This window comes from Coenobita brevimanus, chromosome 55 (genome assembly GCF_032717465.1).
Source record: "Coenobita brevimanus isolate Jiangsu-jjx chromosome 55, ASM3271746v2, whole genome shotgun sequence".
NCBI classification, from domain to species: Eukaryota; Metazoa; Arthropoda; class Malacostraca; order Decapoda; family Coenobitidae; genus Coenobita; species Coenobita brevimanus.
In genome coordinates this window covers 63,809,076-63,827,159 of record NC_137008.1, presented here as the reverse complement: position 1 = coordinate 63,827,159, position 18,084 = coordinate 63,809,076, and the positions used below count along the sequence as shown (strand labels likewise).

The 18,084-nt window shown below is 44.0% G+C and overlaps 2 protein-coding genes across 2 annotated transcripts in view; one reads left to right on the top strand and one right to left on the bottom strand.

Moving 5' to 3' along the window:
• Nucleotides 1-18,084, top strand: part of LOC145401354 (uncharacterized) — a 162,134-nt gene that overhangs the window by 26,685 nt on the left and 117,365 nt on the right. The window lies entirely within an intron of this gene.
• The window catches only part of LOC145401422 (zinc finger MYND domain-containing protein 19-like), a 54,976-nt gene that overhangs the window by 3,796 nt on the left and 33,096 nt on the right, over nucleotides 1-18,084 (bottom strand). Inside the window, exons 2-3 of the mRNA XM_080273760.1 lie at nucleotides 2,560-2,726; nucleotides 81-276 (exon numbers count right to left, since the gene is read on the bottom strand). Coding sequence (XP_080129886.1) covers nucleotides 81-276; nucleotides 2,560-2,726 — 363 coding nt within the window. The remainder of the gene's footprint in view (nucleotides 1-80; nucleotides 277-2,559; nucleotides 2,727-18,084) is intronic.

Here is an 18,084-nt window from a genome sequence, read left to right as displayed (position 1 = left end):
AGTTAAATCAAGAGTTCTTGCAAATCATTACGGCAAAGATGCCACAAAGCCTCTTATGAGACACAGGATGGAGGACTTACTTCTTCCACCGGGTCTGCAGGCAGTTGTTGGATGGCCACCCAGTAAAGTGACTGGTCCCTGGAGGGTGTGTGTGAGGGTGCTACCTGCCTGGCCCCTTCAGGAACCAATGCTAGATTTTCTAGTCTGTTGTCCACAGTCACTTGGTTTATGTGAATAACTTTCCACCCAGATGCAATTCCTCCTCTGTGCGTTTCCCTGAAAATACAGTATATTAATCCAGTAATCATTTAAGAAGACTTCAAAACAGTACTGCAGTAACCACACTGGCTCCAACATGCTGGAAATGAGGTGGGTGGGTGGAACATGGTTTGTATTGCAATTACATTTGAATTCATGCTAACTCATTACCAAATTCCTCTAAATTTATTACCAAAACCCTCTTTTCATTTAAATGATTCTATGATAACATTTATGTATGATAATAACTGTTGTTTTGCTAATAATGCTGTTCTTTTATTTAACGTAATCATTGGTCTCAACAAAATAAAGGAAGTGTATGTCCCAAGCCCTCCCCACCAATCTGTGCCTAAGTAAGGTACTGGTACATACTTAGCAACACACTGAAAACTGCACAACAGAATAAAATTTACTCACTGATATAATGGATATTGTAATAAGTGGTTAGAGCTATAGTCTACTGTATGAAAGCACATTACATAAGATCGATGTCAGGTGGGGCATGGCACATTATACTGTATCAATCTAAATTTTGTTAAAATAAACTTTGCATGTCCTCCAAAGAGTCACTGACATCACAATAACACCCAAGAATGTATTCAGTATGAACAGTGGTGTTAGCATCAACTGATGACAGTGGAAGAAGTGTGACATGGAGGACCGCTTGGCCTCAGGGAATGGACTGTCAAGCTCATTCCCTGAGAGCCTGAATTTTTAGTTACTAAGAACCCCACATTGAAATATGGCAAAAACATGAGTTAGATTCAATTTTATCAAACTGAGGTATCAATTCTGCCAGGGACAAAAGTTTTCCTAATATTTAACTTTCTCTCTCACCTTCGGCTGACTAAAATTCCTAAGCCTAGGCCCCTGGCTGTACTATTATGGGACTGTGATTTCTTGTGAAACTATATTACTTGCCAAGTGTTTCTTTAACCCTCTAAACAAGCAAGTACTGGTACGCTAGTCTCCCACCCCTACGAAATATCTGTCTATCTATCTACTACCAGATGCCTTAATCCCGATAAGGATGGCCACAAACAGATCGCCTCAATGTCGCCCTGTCCAATGCAGCTTCTCTGCCTTGCTCCCAGTTCACACCTCCCTCTCTTATTTACGTCTCCACTCCATCCCTCCAGCTCATCCTCGGCTTTCCCCTGCCTCCCTCCCCCCCCCCTCCACCTCACTCGCATACACTTTCCTTGTTAGTCACTCCTTCTTCATCCTCTCCACATGGCCAAAACACCTCAATGTATTTCTCCTAATGCTTTCTATCACATCCTCATCCACATCACAGTGCTCCTTCACTTCCTCATTTGTCAGTCTGTCTCTCCATGTAACTCCACATGCTCCACTGAAATAACTCATTTCCACTACTCTCACTCTTGTGTCCTTCCAACAAGGTCCAAGCTATGAAGAAAGACCAGAAAAACTGAACCCACCAACATTACAAGAGAGAAGGAAAAGTGGAGACATGATTATGCTATATAAATGATTCACAGAGAATGAGAAAATAGACTTAAATGAGTATATAACCTATGGGGAAGCATTAACAAGAGGACAACGAAAAAAACTGCATAAAAAGGGAGGAGATAAAGACGTAAGGAAATTCAGTTTCCCAAATAGGACAACTGATGAGTGGGATGCACTACCGAATGAAATAGTGTGCCAAAACTATTCATGAATTTAAGGATTCGTATGATAAAAATGGTTTAACACATGGGACCGTACGAGTTTGGCTCATTCCTATGAAAATACAATTAGGTAAGAACAGAGAGAGAGAGAGAGAGAGAGAGAGTAAACTGCTGTGCTTCCCATTCTGAGTCTTAAATATCAAACCAAACTAGCTAACTTACATTATCTGTCTATCTATTGCCAGACGCCTCAATCCCGAAAGGATGGCCACAAACAAATCGCCTCCATGTCGCCCTGTCCCTCGCTATCTCGCTGCCCTCCCCCCAGCTCATATCTCCCCCTCTGTCATATACCGCTCCACTCCATCCTTCCACCTCCTCCTCGGCCTCCCCCTCCCTCTCCCCCCCTCATCCTCGGCCTCCCCCTCCCTCTTCCCCCTCATCCTCGGCCTCTCCCCTCCCTCCACTCCACTTACATACACCCCTCGTTTGTCTCTCGCTCTCCATCCTCTCCGTACATGGCCAAACCAAAATGTATTTCTCATAATGCTCTTTGTAACATCCGAAACTATTAAGGGAATAGTTGTAAAAAATGAGCGAAATCAGTAGGCCACTTCCTATACCGAGCGTACTCTTACTAGACTTGTTACACAAAGTTACTACGTACCAGAGGAGGTCGTGGACGTACTGGCCCGACGTCCTGCCACGGGTAATGTCGTAGGCCCAGGCGTAGATTGCAGCCCCGTTCCCGTCGCGGTCGATCTCCACTCTTGCTTCAAAAGCGAACTGTTGCACCAAGCAGATATCTCGCTCATCCAGTAATGCATATTTCGTCTGAAAAGGAGAGATAAATACTTTCAGTGATCTTTGCAACTTTTCAACCCAGTAAACTATATTTTCCCAGACCTTACTGTAAAGTGCAGATTGTATGTCTAAATATTGTGATAAATGTATTCTTGAGTTGTGCGCAAACGCCAATATATGGAATACTACATTTTTACTAGAACTGATGTTATGAACACACATGTGACATCGTTAATTTGTAAAATAATAATGGCTGAAAAAATAGTGGAGTCCCTCCTACAACCTCACTGTTGGCAGCCCTGGAACGTGTGGCAGCCATGACGTCACTCATAGCAGATGCGAGTTTATCATAAAATAAAGTTTGTTAACTGTTATAGTTTCTTACCCTGAATCCCCTCCTCTCTTACAGCTAAGTACTGGTTCAAGCTTCCATGCATAATAGTGTCACCTGTACTTTATGAGAAAGTGAAAGGTCAATAAAAATAAAATTAGGCATCTGATGCCATGATAACGGTACGCATGGTCTTCCAAAACTACAAAGGCAGATAAGTGTGGCTGGAAGCGACAGATTATACTTCTTGGGAGTAACTTGTGTCTTGTTTTCAAGTCAGTTATGTAATTATGTTATTATAACAGTTAATAACAGATGTTAAAAACATAGATTATAACAGCTTAATGTAGATATGAGATTAATGCACGATCATTAATGCAGATGACTTGGTTTTAGACTGGAGGGAAGGTTCCGCGACTTCTCCCATTGTTTTGACAATGAAAGAAAGCGTGTTGCAGTGCGTGATAAATTATTGCAGTAGCCCCACCTTCAGTATCGAGAAATGTGTAGCAACAAGTCTATCCTCATAATGATATCGACAAAATTACTTCAGTCATCCGGTACGCAAGTCACGCTTTACATTAGTCTACAGAAGCTTAAGAAATCGTGTGTATGATATTTCACACATTTAAGTTAATCGCAAAAGACACATAGGTGTTCCTACGCATTCATCATTAACCGCAGCCTGCTCCAAGCAAATCTTTTCGACGACTACGTCAGTACAGTAGAAGAAAATTAAATACTATAGGAGAGAACACGACTCCGCTCTCTCTCTCTCTCTCTCTCTCTCACACACACACACACACACACACACAAAGTAGCCGGCAATAGTAAATTTCTCCTCTCATGTCCGGGACAACTCAAATATTCTATTGTGTACATGCTCCTGAGGCCACACGATTTTATTCCGCTGGAGGGAGTCATGAAGCCTGAGTTAATACCGACATCATTCGCTCTCCTAGTGGGAATAACTCGAGTGCTCTATTCCAGCTAATATTATCAGCTGTGACTGAGTTACAGGAACCTGAGAGCTAACATAGCGGACAGTGGAGCATAGCGGCACTCGACAGGAAATCTGATAAGCTACCCTTGCGAGATAAGGCGATAAGGTGGATTCCTGCGATACCCACGACGAATAAATTTATAAAGAATCTTCCAATTACCATGGATTTTTAAAAGGATCTTAATCAATTCAAAAGTATTCATAAGGATCTTCTTAGTCATGAAGGATCCTTGCTAATTTACAAGTATGCAAAAAGGATCCTGGAAGGATCTTAACCACTTTACGAGTATGCATTAAGAATCTTAACCAATTTACAAGTATGCGTTAAGGACCTTAACCAATATACAGGTATATCCAAAGGATCTCAACCAATTTCCAGTATTTATAAAGAACCGATTTACAGGTAAGTATGAAGGCTCTTACCAATTTCCAGTTATCTATATCATAACTAATTCTGAAGTACCGGTACTACTGTATGATCTTGATTTCCAAGTATTAATAACTGTAAAGAATTTACAGGACAAAATAAGCCTGTTACTCAAATAAAAAATCGTTTGGAGACGGTAAATAAACTGAAATATTCGTAATCGTGCTGAAAAGGTTAACCCACTGAGCCCGTGGACGTCATTTTCCATATATTTCTTGCCCTCTCCTGACGATTTTACTCAGCTTAGGACAAGACTTTTCGAACTCTGAGGGGGTTAAACAAATAAAACTCCTTCGTTACCAGATGCTTTTCCTGAGTAGAATAGTCGGGTAGCTTAACAGCAAGAATAGCCCAAAATAAACGTCAACGTACGGAAGGGTTAGGCTATACCGCTATTTTGAAAATCGTCTGGAGATGGCAAGGATCAGCTAAAAATACGTCACCGTACCGAAGGGGTTTCTACCGCTACACACACACACACACACACACACACACACACACAAATCGTTTAATGATGTAGGGAATAATAAAAAGATATAAACCATCGTCCTAAAAGGGTTACATACCGCTACACAAACAGACCTTTCACAGCCACGACCGATAAAAGGAATCTCTCTCTCTCTCTCTCTCTGACCCGACGACTTTTTATCATAATCAAATTGTTGGTGATGTGGAGGGTCGCCTTCACGTGGTGCACCAGTATAAATGGGAGATCTGGTTACACAAACGCACCCCAACCCTTTCCCTTATTCCCCGAAAGGAGGATGGTGGACTGACCCTACGCTCCTCATGGGGCAACACAGGATTGGATGATGGATGGATTATTATTATTATTATTATTATTATTATTATTATTATTATTATTCCTACTTTGAAGCTGAGTGCGTTTTGCTGAGTGGAATGCAGTCTAACCTTTTCTTATCCCGACAGCTCTTTTAACCCCTTCAATCCGATGACGTATATTAATGTTATTCTTGCTACCAACAGACGCTTCATCGCCAGATTAAGCGACATCCTGATACTGAAGGGGTTAATGAAGGCTATATCAAACCCCTCCAGTTCGAAAAGTTTCTCCTTCGATACATAAAATCGTCTGAAGGCAGCAATATAAATAAATAAATAAAATGTCACTAGATTAAAAAATTAAACACGATCATGATAAATTAGATCTCTTTGGGCTTGCCTGTACCCCCATGCGCACTCAGTTTTAATATTGACCATCTGTGAGAGAGAGAGAGAGAGAGAGAGAGAGAGAGAGAGAGAGAGAGATTTACTCAAACTAGCGACTCATCTCGTACAGAATTTAAGAAGTGTGCAAGAGTGCGTGAGATTGAGAGCGACCCATTGTTTCTACACTTCTCCCCCCCCCCTTTCTCTCTCTCTCTCTCTCTCTCTGGAATACGCCAAAGTTTCTTAAGCTGAGAAACTCTTCATTACGCTGACGCACTATCACACTATTCTTCACATTTATTCGAGGCACACACACACACACACACACACACACACAGATAATGAAATATAATGGAAATAAAGAAGTGCTGTACCAATTATACCTTCCCAAAGTTGTATCAACCAATCAGATGCAAGGGGGTGGGACATCTTCGCCAAGTAAATCTGAACGGACTTAAGATTTATGCTACACTGACGCAATAAATCAATAAATAAAATGTAAGCGAAACAAAGACGAGGTGTAGCGTTACCTTTACGTTATCAACTAATTAGAAGCTGGAGAGAGAGAGAGAGAGAGAGGGGGGGAATGATCACTGGAAGGTAACTTAACACGGACTAAAGGTTTCTCATCCCCCCTCTCCCCATCCCCTACCTCCCTAACTCTGTTCCTTTTCCTATTTCTCCTCTCATCTATTATGTGCCTCCACCTCCTTCCCTTCTTACTCCTCCTCTCCTTCTCCTCCTCCTTCTCCCTTCTCTTCACCATCCTATTCCTCCTCTCCTCCTCCTCCTCCTCCTCCTCCAGTGCCCGCATCTTGTCAACCCCTCCCCCCTCCTACCCCACCACTCCCCCTACCCACTCCCCTTTCCCACTACCCCCCTATCTTTTTCGTCGCTCCAGGTGGAAGGGAAACGCAACACTCGTTCAATCCCTTCACTGCGATGGCGTCCTTTGTAGTCTGTTCCTGCTACGGCCTGACGATTTTATTCAGCCTTGTGGAGGGGGGGTTAGGAACAATCACCTTGGTCTAAATCTGCCAGTACTTCATCTTGAATGCTGAGGTATAACAATAGATTAACACCAGAATATGATGCTAGCCAAGGAGATGTGATACAGAAAGTATGTAGAACCAAAGTATTGTCTCTGTCAATGAGCTAAGATAAATAATTTTCAAAAGGAAGAAAATCTGGGTCAAGCTAAAGTGAATGAAGCATAGTGTTGTAATGCAGTAGTATGAAATAGAGGTTTGTAGTAGTAGTAGTAGTAGTAGTAGTAGTAGCAGTAGTAGTAGTAGTAGTATAGTAGTAGCAGTAGTGGTGGTGGTGGTGGTGGTGGTGGTGGTGGTGGTGGTGGTGATTGTGGATGAAGTGGGGTTGTGTTACGTAGGGATGCAAAGCACAAATTCATACATGCAAAGTTTCTAAAGGACACGATAATAAGGCTGTTGAAAAAGACTTAACATCGGCCGAACTATACTTGATGTTATTAACTTGTTGGCTAAAGTTTCCAGCTACATGAAGTTAAATATTGCCTCGTCAACAGATGTGCTACACACTGATACAGCACTGACAAGGATAATCTATTTGAAGATACATTTAGCTTCGATTCCCTGGTTAAACATGTATTTACTCCTTAATAATATATTTCTGATTATAACGTTTCCTAGAATACAAGGGATAGAGGACACTACCACAGAAAAACATCGTTCCGTACCTAATACTGACGATGTTGCTTTCCCTTAAATGTTACGATGGTACGGAATACAATCTGTTTTCATTCTTTCCTACGAAATTTCCATGACAGTCTTTCCTTACTGAATGGTGTTCCTTCTCACTTTTTCCTCCCGGTTTCAGCTGGAGGGACTGAAGAGTGGGCTGGATGGGGGATGCCTATCTGCTTTGCTATCTTTGTTTTTCGCTCGTAGTTACCCTGGTGTAACCTACCCTACAACACACAGGTTTGATGGAACCAATATGTCTGCTCCTGTTTGCTTTTCATTGTACTCTCTTGTACTCACTTTTCCCACGACCCCCCCCCCAACTCCCCCTCCCAACACTCCCCCCTCATCCCTCTCCCCTCCCCTCCCCCCTCCTTTACCCTCCTCTCTCTTCACTGTGCACTGTGCAATTTCCAAACTGCGTCCGCAGACGCCCCGTCAACTCAACGTACCAGTACTGACATGCATTAATTATTTATTTATTCGATTATTCATTTTACTTTACTACTTCCTCTTCCAGGTTATTCATAATGGTAGCTTATAGACAAAGTATTATAGAATGTTACCTTTCCTTTTCAGTCTTTCCTATGAAATTTCCATGTCAGTTTTTCCATACTGAATGGTGGTTTTTCTCACTTTTTCTTGCTAGTTTTAACTGAAGGGTTTGGAGGCGGGGCGCGGGGGAAGCCTTCTTGCTTTACTATCCTTATCCTTCAGCATGTTGAGTTGGATCTTGTAGTCATAGTCTACTCTGTAACAAACAGCCTCGAAAGGACCATAAGGTCTGTTGCTGTTTGCTTTCCTTTGTACTCCTTTGTACTCCTTCCCACGATCCCCCCCCCCCGTTTCTCCCTCTTCCCCCCCTCCCATGCTTCGATCCTTCCCACTCCCCTCTCCCAGCTCTCTCTCTCTCTCTCTCTCTCTCTGTAACTCTCTCTTAATATCTTTCCTTCTTTCCTCTTCTGCCTCTCATTCTCCCCCTTTCTCTCCCCCTGTTAATCCGTACCTTACTCCTCTCTCTCCCCTCCCCCCGCCCTCCCTTCCTTCTCTTACTCGTTCTCCCCCACCATTCGCTCTTCCTCTCCTGCTCCCTAGATTCTTTCTCTCTCACTCTTACCCTTCTCTCTCTCCTATGTCTTATCTCTCTCCTTTCTCTCTGTCTCTGTCTGTCTGTCTGTCTCTGTCTCTGTCTCTCTCTCTCCTCTCATCCTTCGCCCCTCCCTCCCTCCCCCCTCCCCTCCCCTCTTCTCCCCTCAGGGCTGGAACAGAAGGGGAAATCAAGCTGAATCGATGGTGTACCCCCCTCCCCTCCCCACCCCTCCCTCCCTCAGTTCACTCTCTTCTTCCCTCCATTTATCCTTTCCCTCTCTTCCTGTTCCTTTTCCTTCTTTCATCCTCTTTTATTCCTTCCTTTCATTATACTTCTGTCGTCTCTCTCTCTCTCTCTCTCTCTCTCTCTCTCACACACACACACACACACACACACACACACACACACACACACACACACACACACAATTCACTCTCTCCCTCCCTCCTTTATTCTCTTCCCTCCCTCCCATTCTTCCATTCTCTCTCCCTCCATCTATCCCTTCCATCATTCTCTCCTCCCTTCCCCCAAATCCTTCGGTACAAGCACTATCATTTTTTACTCTCGCTACCTCCACACGATTTTATTCAGCTTCATTGAGATTGGTTCCAATTTAATCCCTTCAGTACGATGACGTATTTTTTAATTTATTTTTATCACTAATATTGGTGGTCGATTTTGGAATCATCGAGGTGAAGGGGTTAATCACAGCACGTGCTATCTATTGACAGGGAGAAGAGGAGGAGGGGAGCCGAGGGTAGGGGAGAAAAGGGGGAAGGGGAAAGGGGGAGAAATGAGGGAGAAAGGGCAGATGCGGTGAGGGTAAGGGAGGGCGAGAGAGGGAGGGGAGGTAGACTGAATTTCGGTAGGGGACAGGGAGGGGGAAGGGACAGGAAAGAAGGGGAAAGAGAGAGAGAGAGAGGGGAGATGGAAGGGGAAGACAGATGAGAGAGAGAGAGAGAGAGAGAGAGAGAGAGAGAGAGAGGATAAAGAAGGGCGATAGGTGAGGGAGGAGGAGGGGGAGGGGAGAGGGGGGAGAGAAGGGAAGCCAGAGAGAGATCAAAAGGGATATGGAATGGGAAAAGGGTGGGAACAGGAGGGGAGAGGGGATGGGAGGGGAAAGGAAGAGGGGGGTGGGGAGGATGAGGCAGAGTAGGAAAGTAGGAGGGAGGAGGGAGGAGAGAGAGGGAAGGGAGAGGAGAGAGAGGGAAGGGAGAGAAGAGGGGAGGGAGGGGGGGAAGAGGTTAGCGGTAAATATAAAAAGTGGTAGAGAAATGAAGCAGCTGGTATTATGGAAGTGTGTGTGTGTGTGTGTGTGTGTGTGTGTGTGTGTGTGTGTGTGTGTGTGTGTGTGTGTGTGTGTGTGTGTGTGTGTGACCAACCTCTCCTAAAATTATCACATAATACTGACTTTCAAAGCAAATCAAAACAACGGCATAGCTACTACTGACATGCTTAAACTTTTAACAACTTGTGAACAATTAAGCAGAGAATCCAATTAAAATTCACAAAATTATTTACATCAATAATTTCATATCTAACCCCTCCAGTTAGAAAAGACTATCCTAGAATTGTATAAAATCGTCTGGAGGGAGGCTTAGAGAAAGGAGGGGGTGGTGCAGGGGAAAGCAGGAAGAAAAGACCTGAGGTGGAAAGTGGAGGTAAAGGCGAAACCTAAAATGAAGGCAGGGGTTGAGTGGGCTTCAAAGGGTGGAATGAGTTGGGCTGGAGGGGTGAGTTGGGCTGAAGGGGCGTGACTGGGGTTAGAGGAGTGAGTTGGGCTGGACAATGAGTGGGACTGAGGAGTGTGGGAGTGGGGCTGAAAGGGTGTTAGTGAATGGGTTGGCGAAGAGCTAGAGGGCTGTGAATGAGTGGGGTTGGAGGGTTGTGAATGAGTGGGGTTGGAGGGGTGTGAATGAGTAAGGTTGGAGGGGTGTGGGCGAGGTTGTAGGGATGTGAGCGAGCTTGGAGGGGTGTGAGTGAGGCTGGAGGAGTATGAATGAGGTTAGAGGGGTGCGAGTGAGTGGGGGCTGGAGGGGTGTGAGTGAGTGGGGGCTGGAGGGGTGTGAGTGAGTAGGGCTGGAGGGGTGTGAGCGAGTGGGGCCGGAGGGGTGACGGGGGTTAGAGGGGTGAGTGGCATTGGAGAGGTGAGTGGGGTGAGGGAAGAGAAGGGCAGGTGGCAGAGCGTGACACAAAAGAACTGGTGAGATGAGGGGGAGGGGTGAAGGAGAGAGGGAAAAGGAAAGAGGGTGAAGGAGAGGAAGAGAGGGATGAAGGAAGGAGAAATGAGTGATAGAGATGGAGGGAGGGAAGGAGTGGAGAAAGGAATGGAGAAAGAAATAAGAGAATGATGTAACGGGAACAAAGGTGAGGTTGAGTGAAAGAAAGGGAGGTTAAGGGGGTGAGGTGAGAGAGAGGGAGGTAAGAGAGGGGGTGAAGGGATGCGGTGGGGTGAGAAAGGGAGGAGGTTAAAGGGAGGGTGATAGAGGGAGGTTAGAGGGGGTGAGAGAACGGAGGGTGGTGGGGGGAACAGCTCCAGTTGGCCTCACGCAGTACGCCCCGTCCCACGCCGCTTCTCACCCCTCACACGTTAACTCACACCCCGTACAACTCTAACGCCTATATCAAACCTCTCATACAACACTTACACGTAACTTACAACTCTTAAGCAACTCTAGCGTCTAACTCACGGCTTTCCTATAATAATAAGCACACCTAACTCACAATTCTCACAACTCCATACACAACTTGCAACTCTCCTATAACTCTCACACCTAACTCACACCTACAACTCTCACACCTACGCTCTCAACTCACACCTCACAACTCTTACAGCTGTAACGCCTACCTCAAAACTCACTTATAATTCCTATCAATTCAGTCTTCAGTAACTCACAAATACAACTAAAGACCATTACTGTTCCCTTACAACTGTCTCATCTACAATACGAGTATCACAACTAATATACAGTTTAAACGAATAAACTACGCCTCTCACAGCTAGCTCACAACTAAATAAAAACGCTGATCTGCAACTCAAACGGAGGGTAAGGAGAGAAGTGTGTAGAAGGAATGAAATGGGGAAATGATCTTGGGATGAAGGAAAGGTGTAGTAGATGTGGAGTGAAAAAATGATGATGGTGATGATGAGACACGGGTATGGAATAGGTGCAGGGTGGGTGAGTGTCACGGTCCCAGGCCCGCAGCTGCTCATCCCCCACCCCCCACCCCAGCAAAATCCCTCCCCCCCACACACCCTTCCCCCACGCCACGCTCCCTCTCCCTCTCTCTCTCTCTCTCTCTCACACACACACACACACACACACACACACACACACACACACACACACACACACACACACACACACACACACACACACCAGCCATCACGGACACACCCCAATCACACAACCTATCAAACACAAACATATAAATATGGTTTAAAAGGATTTATTACTATACTCTTTTCACTTTGACGCGCCTAAATCTACAAACTCTCCGTCTTGAAAGCATAAAAAAATTAACCCTAGTGTGCAAGATGTGCTGCGGAGATGTGCGTACCGGTAAGTTGAAAATTAAAAAAAAAAGTATTGATCCGATCTGAACCAAACTTGGTGGAAGGGGCTGATAGTACGGCAAGAGCGAGGCTGGCCGAACTTGAGAACACTCACTCAAGGGTAAAAGTCGATGGATAAAGTCAGAGTGTCGTAATGTACTAGTATTTACTTAATGTCTGTCTTGCCTCCACTATATTCCGTTTACTTAAATTGGCCCTGATTTTGTCCTGTATACAACGCATTTTATGTAGCTCAGTGACAGAATAAGACAGTACTATAGTTGTACATCCCTTTCACAGCATTTCTTCATGACTAGCATCATATTCTAGGTTTAATTAATTGTTACAACACAGCATTCAAGATGGAGTGATGATTGTTTCAGGTCTAGTTTGGGTAAAATGGATACATTTTATAACTCCTTCACGGCAAGAGTTTCCGCTTACTTATATCGTAGCAACACACACACACACACACACACACACACACACACACACACACACACACACAGAAGTCATCAGAGTAAAGGAATAAAGGTTGTCATACATCTGGGTGACGGCCTCAGCTGATTTCCGTCACCTGCCTGCCGTCCAGCTGTCAACGCTCTACACCGGTAAAGCGTGCAGGCTGTGTTTAGACGAGGATTATGCGGCAAACACTGGAGTATACTTCACATTCACTGATGCTCCCGGTGCTGGAGAGGGACTCCTTCACGCAGTGGCACCGTTCCAATTCCCGGTTATACAAAGGTCCCTCAACTTCCTCCTTATCCCCCAAGAGGAGGATGGTTGCCTGCAGGGGTCAAGTAGCTTCAGCCTGCAGTTCACCGCGTTCACGTCCAGATGAGCCTGGGGCCACAGTCACAACAGATGCTCCCGGTTCATTAATCCTTTCCCCCCGATGACGTACTTCTAATTTTTTTTTTAAATCCAGACTAACACAAGTAATTTTTTTCAGCTTAGGAGTGGCCCATCGGGGTGAAGGGGTTAAGTACTTCACTACGACAAGTCTCCCCTATACTAAATACAACCGTCATGAGGTAGAAAAAGAGAGTAGAAGAAAATGAAATCGTCGCATTGAAAGGGTTAATGGTGACTGCTTTTACCTTCTCCAACAAGAGATTTTTCTTATGCACAATACAATAGTCTGGAGGTATTAAAAATGATCTAAAAAAAAGTTATCAAAATGAAAGTGAAAGTGAAAATATCAAAGACCAAGAATTCCACCTGGCAAATGAGAGAACAGAATACGTGAACTGTTCAAAACGGATTAAACTCATCAATGTACTTACGTCTTATTATACTCTTTTTCCTCTAACTTGGCCAAATATTGCTATCTCTCCATCAGGAATGGCGAGCTGTGACAATAGGTTTGCACTAGAATATGATGCTACTCACGGAGATGTGCTATGGGAAGGATGTAGAGCCCTAACACTGTCTATTCCAGCCACCGAGCTACGTGAAATAAGCTGTAGAAAGACTAAATTCTGGGCCAAGTTAATGTGAAGCGACTACTGTTTACTATTACCATCTCCAAGCGATTTTATTCAACTCTGGAAAAATCTCTCTTGTTGAACAGACTAATTAAGACTATTTGTAATCCCTCCAGTACGAAAAGCTTATCCTGTGATGAAGAAAATCATCTTGAAATAAGATGAATAAAATGCTAAACAGTCACGGGATTGTAGGGGTTGATCATACTCACATAAACCCCTCGATCCAATCACATAATTTATCGTTTAGCTTTACTACTTCCTGACGATTTTACTCAGCTCAGGAGACACTTTCGAGCTGGAGGGGTTGGATATGGCCTTCATTAACCCCTGCAAAACGGTGTCTTTCCTAAGCTACCCGGTAAATAATAATCGTCTGGATGTAGCTAGAATAAACTAAGAAATGCGTCACAGGACTGAAGGAATTAACTGTATTTATTGTACTATACTGGAAAAGAGGATCAGAGTCAATATTCGTTGGCAAAGGAGACGTCGTAACACCTTTCCCTTAGCGACTATGCTTGTTACGCCTCAGTATTATCGTGTGTGTGTGTGTGTGTGTGTGTGTGTGTGTGTGTGTGTGTGTGTGTGTGTGTGTGTGTGTGCGCGCGCGCGCGCGCGCTGAGTGCAGCTGAACCGTGTCCTACCTCACGCTACCTTGCCAAGCCTGGCGACGCGACATGTTAGTCTCTGGAAGCACTAAGATTAACAAAGGAACTTAGGTTAGGTTAGGTTACGTTAGGTTTGGTTTGGCTTGGCTTGGCTTGGCTTGGTTTGGTTTGGTTAAGCTAAGTTAGGCTAGGTTAGATTGGGTTACATTAGATTAGGTTAGGTTCTTCATGGATCTTTGTTATTCATAGGGAAAAGGGAACCAAAACCAGGATCTCTCAGTTGCATCCAAGTATGCTTTTGACTACACCCACCGCCACGTCTCAGCGAACTTTCAGTGATGTAAGGTAATAAGCGATATGTCGGTAAATATGAGTTTAAATAACCTTAACTCAATTGCAGTGCTTCACGATTGGGTTAGACTCCTTTGTTTGAGATGAGTAACTTATTCCAAAGTTAGGGAATACAGCGGAACGTTCACGAATCTCCAAAACAACAGGAGATATGCCATCCATACGCAGTCTAATAGGCCTAATCGCACGGTGAAGGACATGAATCTAATCGAACCGTGAAATAATGCGACTGCAACCTGGCCCTGCTCAAACCCATGTTTACCACCACGTTGCTCGTTTTTTCATTTGTAGAGGGTCTCAAATCATTTGACAGGTCATGTTAATAGGCCAGGATGATGCTGATAATGATGATGATGATGATGATGATGATGGGAGTCCGTGAATCTCCATCTTCGGCCGCGGACAGACAGAGGACGAAATGTTTCCATACAACCCCCTCCCCTCCTCAGAAACAGTGACCCCTGGCGAGACGTAAGGCGGCAGTTGCGTCCTCCTCAGTTTCCTAAGTTCACCTGGGACACACACACACACACACACACACCATCACTCCGCCTGAGGCCAGAGAAGACCAAGTGAATGGCAGCTTGATGGCACAGGATATGAAATGACAAGACGACAGATGGAGCTTTTCGCTTTCCGTACTGTAAAGCTGCGGACGGGAAGGGAAAGGAACACCAACAATTTCCGACGATATTTTCTAACACCAATCAATAATTTTTGACCATACCTTCAAACACAAACCAATGATTTCTGACCATGATTTCTAAAATAAGCCAATAATTTCTGATGATAATTACTAACAAGTTTTCTAACAAGTGCCAATAATTTCTGTCGATAATTTCTAACACAAGCCAACAATTTCTTAACATAATTTCTAGCGTGTCTATCTTTTCTGTATTGCTGCTGCTTAAGATCAATAATGTGGGATGCAGGCTGATCAGCGTTCCGTAAATGCCCTTCAAATATTCAAGTCCCAGTACACCACAGCGATCTCCGGCCCTGAGGTAGTTTGTTTCGGTTTGTCCATCTTTCTGTAGGTTCTCTAGTTCACGTGTGCGTCCTAGCGGGGTTCATGGACCGGTATTGTCGGCACCGTGAATGGAACAAAGCGGCCTCGATAAACGGACCGTGTGGGTTGCTGGTGGTGGGGTCTATCCAAGTGGTCCTTTACCCTCACGCACAAAGCTCACCCCCAGGCCTGGACTCGTATTTATAAATTCTCCTACTCTTAGCACTTCCACGCCCCTAAGCTCACACTCAACTGAAAAGAATACTACAGTTAACCTGAGCATGAAAGGGTTTAATTTGAACTACAAGGTATACCTCAAAACAACGCCAATAAAATTTACTTACTACCCTACTTCCTCTTTCTTACCAGACAAGTACTTTTACGTTCTCACATAAGTCAGTAAATTCCACGGTCTTAATCTTCCTTGCTACACAGTGTCAAAGAACGCATACCTTCGACAACGCCAACAATATTATTGAATTTTTCTGCATCCGAATCTGGATTCACACCAAAATCTAATCAACTTTTCCTTGACCTATAACAACTCTGCTCTGAGACATCTTGTATAAAAACAAACAGACACGGAGGAATGCACAGCCTCCGTCCAACTTCGCTGGCGGAGGTAATAAAACTGTTTATATTTTCACCCAATTCACCTACCAATTACTTCACAACCAAACCTGAGGGAATAAGAAGGTGAATGATACGACCAAACAAAAAATGCTTCCTGATAGTTAACTGCTACCGAGACATGTTTATCGCAGAAAACTAAGTTCTTTTTAGAAAACCGGCTCAAGGGGTCGTACTGATGGAAGACCTTTGCTAACCAGTTTTTAGGGTAAACAAGTCTTCATCACAGTTCACTATTGCAAGTAATTGCTTTGTTTCGCCCTATTTCTTCACGTTAATGTTCACTATAGTTTGCGAAAAATCTGGAAGTTGAGTGAGTGAAGGCAAACGAATATACAAGCAACCCTATAAACGACTTGAACTTAGAAATAAATGCAGCCCTTGGTCACTAAAATTGTTAAATGGTGGTAGCTGAATAAGTGAAGGCAAAGGTATTTAAAAAAAACTTATGAGTTAAGCTTGGGACAGTTAATAAATACGGTTCTTGGTCGGGCCCGAGGACCCTCACACCGCGCCACACCGCAGCTTCCCACATCCGCCACCACCACTACCAGCACTGCAACACTACCACTGCACAACCACTGCCAACACTACCACCACCACTGCCACTGTCACCACTACCGCTATCACAACTACTATCACTACCACCTCTACCAACACCATCAACACCACAACCACCACCACTGCTACTACCACTACCACACCTACCCTCGCCACACCATATTCTCTTGTAGGCTGTATTATTTAAAAACAACTATGTACTGCACGAACGGTAAACATTAATCACCACGTCGGGAGTCTTTTTATATTTAACTCCTGCCATCTCGACATACAGTAGTTTTATCCAGTCTGAGAGATCTTCAGAATTACATATACATTTCGTTAACCCCTTGAACACAAGAGGTCTTTGCATCATCATCATCATCATCATCATCACTCTGACCTTCCCCACCCATCTTTGGATGGGTGAGATAGAACAGACACAAAGAAAGAGAAAGTACTCAAGGGAAGAACATGCCCAATGAACTGAAAGACATTTACAGTATCATCAAGCCCATGGAATTTTGTCTTTATCTGAGAAGCCAAACTCTCTGGACATTATTATGATTTCCTTTATTTTTATATATTTTTTTTTTAATAGAAGTGCCTTACATACTTCACTGGGCATGCTGTTGTCAGTTGTTCCTGTACTGTGCTTTCTCTTTCCTTGCCGCTGCCTCACTCCATCCTAAGGTGAAAAAACCCATGCCATGATGATAATGATGCCCACCAAAATTCACCAGTTTTCTCTCACTTATTCCAGCATGCAGTTCTGGCTTCAATTTTTCACAGGCATAATAATAATAATAATAATAAAATAAATATAATCACAATAAAGTGGATGTACAGTTCTTCTAATGTAAAATGAGATTAAAACAAGATATCTAACACTGTGAAAATTGCAGAATCATTCTCTCTCTCTCTCTCTCTCTCTCTCTCTCTCTCTCTCTCTCTCTCTCTCTCTCGCTCTCTCTCTCTCTCTCTCTCTCTCTCTCTCTCTCTCACACACACACACACACACACACACACACACACACACACACACACACACCGCACAATATACGGTGGCGTGACCTTGCGAAATTGATACCACTCTTCTTCCTTTGTTGCACAGTTGATAATAAGTCCAGGATACGTAGTTATTCTGAACGCGAACCCTGTGGACTGCAGGCTGAGGTTGTCTTCCTACTGCAATCCACCATCTTCCTTTCGGAGGACAAAGAGGGAGCCGAAGGATGCTTAATTAGTGATACTGTAATATTGGCGCCACCGCGATAAGGCGCCCCTCTCCTGCATAATAGTTTTAGAAATAGGTATGAACTACGCACCTAAACTCCCTTCTATGTATAGGGGTCCGAGGCTACCGAAATCTCACTATATTTTTAAGGGCTGATGACCACAAAAAAAGTCATTACAGAAGAAAATCAATTTTTCCCAAATCTCAATCTGCTCCTGGAAAACG